The sequence below is a fragment of the Carya illinoinensis genome, chromosome 2, assembly GCF_018687715.1.
Source record: "Carya illinoinensis cultivar Pawnee chromosome 2, C.illinoinensisPawnee_v1, whole genome shotgun sequence".
Classification (NCBI taxonomy): Eukaryota; Viridiplantae; Streptophyta; class Magnoliopsida; order Fagales; family Juglandaceae; genus Carya; species Carya illinoinensis.
The window spans coordinates 15,476,584-15,485,472 of NC_056753.1; the positions used below are offsets into that span (position 1 = coordinate 15,476,584).

The 8,889-nt window shown below is 34.0% G+C and overlaps 1 protein-coding gene across 1 annotated transcript; it reads right to left on the reverse strand.

The window, feature by feature from the left end:
* Window positions 1-1,496: 1,496 nt before the first annotated feature.
* Window positions 1,497-5,471, reverse strand: LOC122300166 (probable fructokinase-4). The gene is made up of 4 exons (XM_043110632.1): window positions 4,994-5,471; window positions 3,725-4,057; window positions 2,089-2,205; window positions 1,497-1,848 (listed from the first exon to the last, which is right to left on the reverse strand). Exons 1-4 carry the CDS (start codon window positions 5,411-5,413, stop codon window positions 1,720-1,722), a joined length of 999 nt encoding a protein of 332 aa, XP_042966566.1. The 5' UTR covers window positions 5,414-5,471; the 3' UTR covers window positions 1,497-1,719.
* Window positions 5,472-8,889: the final 3,418 nt, after the last annotated feature.

The window sequence follows — 8,889 nt, forward strand, 5'->3', positions numbered from 1 at the left end:
TTGTAAGTAAAATTATAAGTATATATAGCACTACTCCTGACTATTTGTGTGGAAGTTTAATGGAGTCAAGTTCTTTAATGACGCAAGCCTAGACACATGCTTTTGCCAAACTTTGTAACGATGGGTCCATTTTCTAAGAAACCTGTTCCTTTGGGGATGCTGCGATAGTAAAGTTCTTTAATTGCTTCTTTTGGTTTGTTTCAACATAACGAAGTCGGTTGCGGGGTTGGTTATAGTGGAGGCAACAGATTCGTGTAAGAAATTTCAGTGTTTCCCACAATTATTACCTTCCAAGCACTAACAAAATGATTTGTCACTTTCGCTTGTTTCATATTTCGAATTGACAATTTTCCCTCGTTTTGCAATTTGTAAATCTCGTTTGTTTTCAGAGATGAAATAAGATAAATTAAGCTTAAAATTAAATTGTTGAATAAAATATTATTAGAATATATTATTTTAATATTATTTTTATATTGAGATTTAAAAAAGTTGAATTATTTATTTTATTTTATATAAAAATTTAAAAAAATTATAATAATTAAGATGAAATGAGATAAAAAAAATTTTAAAAATGAACAAGGTACGCCGTGAACCTGCTATTAGTTTAGTACGAACGGCACATTTGAAAACTGTCACGAGCATACTCATATATCGGATTGTACCGTCGGGGAGCTCTTATCTAAATGTACAAGCTCCATTTAGATAAGTCATTTCATCGAAAAAAAAAAAAGGCCTATTCTATTCTACTGAGATTTACTTTTTTACAAAAGTCGTATGCAAGGCTAGTCGAGAGAGAATGGGTAGACAATAAATAGAAACTTAAAACCATAAAAAATAAGCGGGCTGAAATTTGATAATAACTTATGAAAATAACGTATTTACAATGGCATTGCATTAAATTATGTTATGGTGATCATTCTGGTATTAGATTGAGATATTTTAATATCGGTGTTCCGTTGTACCGTTTTGGGATGAATTATATATATTTATATATGTATAAATCTATGTATTGTATACATATTTGTGTGTATAATATGTTAAAAACAGTATAAAAATATAGAGATATTAGTATAAAAATCACAAACTTAAATTAAAAAGAAAATGAAGAAAGAAATAGAGCGAAGAAATTATTGACATATTTGAAGTTACAAAAAAATTTAAATTACATAAATCCTTTTTAGGTTTTAAAATTGCCTGATACTATCCAGATTTGAAATTTATAAAAATGTCATCAAAACATTATAAAATTACATAATTTCCTTTAAAACAATCCGAATCGGAATGTAGTCCCAAATTAACTGAAACGGCCCAAAATTGACCAAAATAAACATAAATTCGAAACGGAATAAAGTGAGAAAATTCTGGCCGGATCCGAACGGAATAGAATTCAAAACTATCGTTTCGATCGCTTTTTTTTTTTTTTTTTTTTTTTTTTTTTCATGTGTCTTCAGATCACATTTATATTGGAGGAGAAATAGTAAATAAAATGCCAAACGGATCACCAAAAGAAACAACATTAGAAAACGTTTATTTGGACAGCCCATTCCATCGTTACAGGCAGGAAAAACAAGAACAAGAAAACAAAAATAAAAGAGTAGAAAAGGGGAGGTTGGAAACCTTAATTCAAATTAAAGCAACTCCTAAGCCGAAGAAAAACAAACAAAAAAAGTCCTCCAAAAGAAAAAGGAGAAGGAAAAATAGATGCAACCACCAAGTCTTCTATGCCCCTTTGAGCAGACCGAGGACTTCAGTCTCGGTTGGAAGTGCAGGTATTGCTCCCTTCTTAGTAGTTGTGATGGCTCCACATGCATTTGCAAATTTGAGCACATGCCTCAGTCTTGGCTCATCCTAAACAAAAAAAAACAAAGGCAAAAATACACATTTAGAAGTGCAACCTATGATCGAGATGGGCATAATTCAAAATCAATAGGCCAGGGAAACTAGAGTTGAACTCCTCAATTAATGGATCAAAATCAAGTTCCTTTTTACAGTTAGTCTCATATATTTCACAATATTTAGAACTCCAACTTACATCATCGGAAATCAAACTATTGAATTTGAATATGAGGAATGAAAGTGAGTGCTTACTCCAAGTATGGATTGGTCATCCACAATCTTGCAGAGTAGGGCACCAACGAATGAGTCTCCAGCACCAGTTGTATCCACTGTCTTAACATGAAAACCCTCCACTTCTCCATGGAAGTTCTATATTTTTGCAAACAAGCAAAAAGAGTATTAGGACAAACAAAATTGATCAGGTTAAGCGATTTAATTACATTTTCTTAAAAGTATCTCGTGGCAACAGCTTATTGTGACAAAGATATTGTTTAGGTCAAGTGTCATCCCCTTTTTTTAATGACACTTTACACCTGCATATAAAAGCTCACTTATCATCACAGAAGAAAGAATGAATGCATTTTATGAAAGCAAATGCCTCAATTTTGCAATCAAAGACACTCAAGATAGTAGTTTCCAAGTCCATGCTAGTTTAAGAGAGATAAAAGAAAGAACACAAGTAAAATTCCCATCCCGTTCAGAACTAATAATCATCTTATCTTGCCGTTACTTCAATCCATATAAGCAAAAGTCAATTTCATATATGTAATGAAATATAATAAATAAAAAGATCAAACAACAAAAGAAACTGTTAGTTTTTGCACCCTTTTTGTTGTTGTAGTAAAAAAAAAATGCCCAAGAGAGTAGCATATTCGCATTTGTTGTAACCTATTTGCGTGTCAACACAGACTAATCTTGCCTAGAAGATTGCTTTTCATATCAGTTACTACAACCATTAAATGAGAATCAAAGTGGACTGCAGTTTAATGGCCAGTGGCCCCATCATCCTTAGATTGATATGCGACCAAAATTTAGTTGATAGAAGTGTTGTTTACATTTTGCTCCTTTGAACTACCATTATTTTTTCAAGTTGCACCCCTACGTTTATTAAAAGTACAGAGAGAGAGAGAGAGAGAGAGAGAGAACCTCTCCACAAACCCTACGAATATAAAAGTAAATGCAAGTGCCAAGTTGGGGGTTGGCGCTGTGACTGAAATAGTTAGGTGGCAGTGACTTTGTTATTACGTTTTTCAGATGACACTAATACGCCAGGCTTTCCCACGTGGAGTACGACAAAAGAAAAGAGCCAACCAAAAAATAGTATACGCTTATTCCTATGGCAAGGCCAATGGGGCCATGATTGACTGCAAACAATATTCGTAGTAAGGAAAATGACAAAAACAAAAAATGGTTTGACCAACTGCAAACGTTTATCTTAGGTGTAAAGCTTATCCAAACACCTTTTCTACGTAAGAATTGCTAAATGAATAGATTTTTGTTTTCTTTTTAAGGTGTATTCTATATTACAAAAGACACGAAAAGGCTTTTGTTGTTATTATAAAATACAGCTCAAAAAGATAACAAAAATCTATTCATTTATTAGAAAATAAACAAACTGTGATGAAAAATTGTGGTCCTATCGGTATTATCGATGGTTTTTTAGAACCCCGCCAATGACAAGGCAGAGAGCCAGAGAATCCCATTATTGTGCATGGGAGTTCCATCCATTAAATACATTACCTATCCATGACAGCCAACTACTTGGAAATAAAATAAAATAAAATAAAATCGATCATTTTTACTCACAATAGCTACCTGTCAAATTGAACAGCAAGTAAACTCAGAAAACAGTAATTGAACGAAGTTAGATCCAACCAACATAACATACCTTGGTGTAGTATCTGCAGCCTTTCTCACCAAGAGTGACAAGGAGTAGCTTCAAGTTTGGGTGCCACAGTGACAACGCCGCCTCATCGTCACACTTATCACTCCCTGTGAGGAAATCCAGCTCCACATCACTCACCTTAATCAGCTCTGCCTTGTCCCATATGCTCATTATCTGGGTACGTGCCTCCTCCGCGGACGGCCACAGCGGCAGACGCAGGTTGGGATCGTAGGAGAGTAGAACGCCGGCATCTTTAGCCACCTCCATCGCCTTTAGGTGTGCTGATCTGCATGGCTCCACGATCAAGCTTATCGATCCGTAGTGAAAAACTTTAGCCTGTAAATCACAACGCATACAATTGGAAATCTTAGGCTTTAGACAGAATATAATCGGACTCCGTGCAAGTCCAATGGCATTGCTAGATTTCCATAAAACGTACACCATCAATAATTATTAAGATTGGATCATACAACTAATACCTTCTTTCTCACATTACTTGATTTTAAGGAGGAAAAAACCCCAAATTTTGTTCTTTTCGAAAGTATGTGATCTTCTTTTGCAATTTGGCAGATCACAACACATGATTTTAGTGATATGATTTAAATACTTAAAAATTGCTGAGATTATAACCAACTGAAATGGAAACCATTTCCTTGTTTGCAAAACTCACCGGAAGATAGGCAAGTACAATAATTCGATCAGAATATGAACCATTAAATCTAGGTGCAGCGCGTGTTGGTCAAGTCAAAAGTAACATTCTCCGGAAAGGCCAATAGAAAGTCAAGAGTTGGGATACCATCTAGTATCCCACACGCCAATAGACAAAAAGAAAACCAAACTAATACCTAATCACTCGCAACTAACAGCGCGTGCTCATACGCGCTGGCAATCGATGGTAAAAAATACTATCATTTTGAATGGAGAGTTGATGACCCAGAGAGAGGGGACATTGTGGATCCCTTTTAGCTGACGTGGCCGACTCGATGACGCTAGATTTTTCACTGCGATGACACGTAAGGTGGGGACCACGACCAAAGAGAGAGATCCCTCTTTAGATCTACACGTAGGACCCACACGACACCGTGCAATCATCAGGCGGGCAGACCCAAGACAGGCTGTGACCCCCTAGCACGTGACCTTAGCACCCCACCTCCCAAATCCATGATGACATGTAACCAAGAATTTTCCCGGAAAATTTCAGAGGAAGGAAATAATAATTACTACTGACGAGGGACTTTCAGAAAGAGAGACACAGAAAGAGAGAGAGCGTACGGATCGAATGAGTTCGAGGTCGAGCTCGTCGGGACGGAGGAGCATGTCGGCGCTGGGGTTGCGGTAGAACATGAACTCACGCTCACCGTCGGCGCGTAGGGTGACGAAGGCCAGGGCGGTGCGGGCCCCCTGGTCAAAGGTGATGCCGCGTCCGGAGACGCCGTTCTGTTCGAGGATGTCTGCGAGCATGCGGCCGAACTCGTCTTCACCGAGCTTACCGACGAATGCGGCCTTTCCGCCGAGCCTGGAGACGGCGATGGCGACGTTGGCGGGGGCACCACCGGGGGCCTTGAGGAATCCAGGAGCCTCGGCAAGAGACACCCCCGAAACAGTAGGCACAAAGTCGATCAGCATCTCACCGAAACTCACGATCAGACCGCTCCCTGTCCCGGGCACGCCATTGTTCAGCGACGAAGCCATTGCAGAGAGTTTTATTAACTTTAGTCTTTTGAATAGAAAAGAAAGGAAAGAGAGATTTGGGCTCCGAGATCAGGGGTTGTATTTATAGAGGAAGTGTAAGTAGGTGGCGATGGATCCAGAGGAAAATACTTCACAACAAAAAAGAAAAAAAAAAAAAAATTATTATTTTATTGTATTTTATTTAACTAAGTTAAATAATTCGATACTTACACTCACTTTTATTTATTTTTTATGTATTTTATTAATATAATTATCCAAAATAATTATTTTATATTGTAAAATTTATCAACCAATCATATTAATAAAATAAATAAAAATTAGGTAAAAATAATTATATATAAAATTTTTACTAAAAAAGAAAGTATATTTTCAGTTGTGTTACGTGAGGTGAGGATGTCCAACTTGTGGGTCAAATGTTGCTAAAAGGCATTCCAAACTTGGGCATGACAATTATTTTGGTAGTTGTGTTGTGCAAATTTGAGTGTAAAATTAAGAAATGTATTGATAATCTATCCACACTTTTAGCAAAGAATTAATGGATAAATTAAAACTTGGATTAAGAGATTTGGTTTTATCCATATCCTTATCCTCGATGTTCATGTGAATTTTGATGTGTAATAGGATTTTTAAAATGAGAGGTAGTTTTCTTTTTTAATGAAAATATTTATAAGGTGAAAATTGATTGAGAGAAATGTATGATCCACTTAGGAAAAAAAAAATGTATTGACATTGATTTAAGATATGAAAGTGATTTGTTTGAGGTCACATGTAACTGCCTAAAAAATTATTGTTATAGTTTTTAACATGGTTACAAAAATAATGAATGAGAAATATTTCAAACATGGTAATATGCATTGATCTTTAGATCTGGTTAAAGATGAAATGATCTGGAGGGTCAGGAATGGTAACAAGATTCAAATTTGGAAGAATAAATGATTATCAATACCTAATTCATACATAGTGCAATCTCCTATTAAAATTTTAGATAGAGACTCAAAAGTGCATGAGCTTATTGAGGTAGGTACAGTTAGATGGAAAGAAAGTTGGATTAACGATATTTTTTAATAGAAAAAGAGCTAAAGAAATATGTATTAATCCCCTAAATAGACTGGGAGCTAGAGATAAATCGATTTGGGATCCCTCAAATAATGGAAAATTGTATAAAAAGTGTTTATCACTTATAGCATACAAGAATGAGACTTTTGAAATGGAAGTCCTCAAATTTATCTAAAACAGAAGCTAGCTGGAAATTGATGTAGGATCTAAAATTCAAGGAATGGTGATGCATTTTATATGGAAGGTTGGACATGATTTGCTCCTAGCCAGGCTAAATCTTTTCAAGAAGGATATCATAAATACTAGCTTGTGCCCAATATTTCAAAAAAGAGAGAGAGAATTTATTGGTCATGCTCTTTGGAGTTGCTGATGTTTGGGCTGAACCTAACAACACAACTCAAAAGTGGTCCATTTCAAAGGTAAATTTCTTAGATTTATGGAATAAACTAAATCTTTTTTTTTTAATGCTGAGGGGGTAGAGTTGGTGGAATATATATATATATATATATATATATATAAGGATATAAGGATTGGATGAATTCATTTCAGCTCAGAGTCATCAGCAAGAGCACAAACACGTAAGAAGCACTAAAAAAAAAAGCCCTTCTAAGCAGTTCAGAAAGTATCGGAGAGAGAGAGAGAGAGGAGGTTTATGGGATTTGGTTATCTACAATCATTTCCTATTTTCATTTGTTAAAAATCATAGTTGTCACAATTAGTATATTGGAGAGTGTAAATTCCCACTTACCACCACATCCGACCTCTATCCTCTCTCTTTTGAAAAAGGGGAGGGAAGTTTTTAAATAAGAATATTTTTTAAAATAAGTATTCTATTGTAATTTGGAGAAGTAATAAATAAAATCAAAGTGTTCTTTGAACATAATTTTTTAAAATTGTTTTTTATTTTAAAATTTTATTCAATTAGATAATAATTAGATGAAATTTTAAAAATAATTTTTTTATATTTAAATAACGTTTAAAAATAAAATTAAAAGAAATATTGAAATACTTTTAAAAGTCGCCAAGTCACAAATACCACAACTATGACATTCTGATGTATAAACTAGAGGTGGGGCCCCTGTAGGCTGAAGCTAGGAATACGTGTTGTGGGGGCAAAGAGTTGGAGCTGAGCCATTAAAGAACGGAGCTTAATTCTAGTAACCTTTCGTTAAGGTAACAGCCAACTGTCCAATCTCTCCCTCCCAACCAACAACTCTACACCAATACCACCTAACTATCCAATCTCTCTCTCTCTCTCTCTCTCTCTTAGGAGATGCTGATTTACGTGTGTTTGCATGCTTTAATTTCATAATCTAAAATAGAAACATGACCCACCATTATCCACAACAATAGCTACCATTTTATACCGTACATAAATAATTGATTCAAGTTTTAAATAAATAAATCAGGTATAAATTTTTACAAAAAAGTAGACTATATTTAAAAAAAATATATATTTCTTAATAGTAGAATTCACTTTTTTATAAAAGACTTATACCGAGCTTATTTATTTAGAGTTTGTACATAATATTAGTAAAAAGGAAATAATATTTATAGTCATAGAGTACGTAAATACTGTATAATAATTAAAAATAAATAAATATAAAATTTTTATAATTTTTTTTAATAAACGACTCCACTCTTTTTTAAAAAAATTGTTTGACCACACTCATAATTATATATAACATTATTGTTAATAAAAATGGGTGAGTACATAGTAAAGACCAGCTAATTGAAGGTACGTACCACTTGTTTGGTAGGGTGGGTACCTTTGAAGGTAAGATAAAGCACGTTTTAACGAAAACTCTTGGGACCTTCCCATCATCTCGGGTTGGTGCTATAACAAAATGCAAGGCTTTAATTGAAAATAACTTAAGAACAAATTCCCTATTTTAATCCTCAAGAACTAGAACAATAATTACCGACAGCAAGATCATGTCACATCTAGTAAATAAAATTTGGGAAGAGAAAAAAAAAATTATTAAAAATTTGAAAAAATAAAGCCAGAAATATTTAGCCTAAATTTTTTTTAAATAAAAAAAAATTAAGGGGTTTTTGCGTTTGAAAATGAAATCATTCTAAATGGAAAAGAGAAAAGTAATCAAAGGCACGAGTAATTAGTTCACATCACATCTATTACGTATCAGTTGCGAAGTGCATATATTTTGTTACCAAACTTTAATATAAGTTTTGCAGTTTTTATTGATAACTAATTATAATGATAAGTAATGTTATATACAGTTGTAAAGTGCATAAATATCGAGTAATTATTTTGAAAAAAAATGAGTAAATATGGGACTCAGAAAAAAAAAATTAATTGTTTTATAGTTGATCTTTTTTTTTTTTTTTCAAAAAAATTAAGCAATACTTGTGCACTCTATGACTGTATCTAATATTACTAAGTTGCGCACTAACTTCAT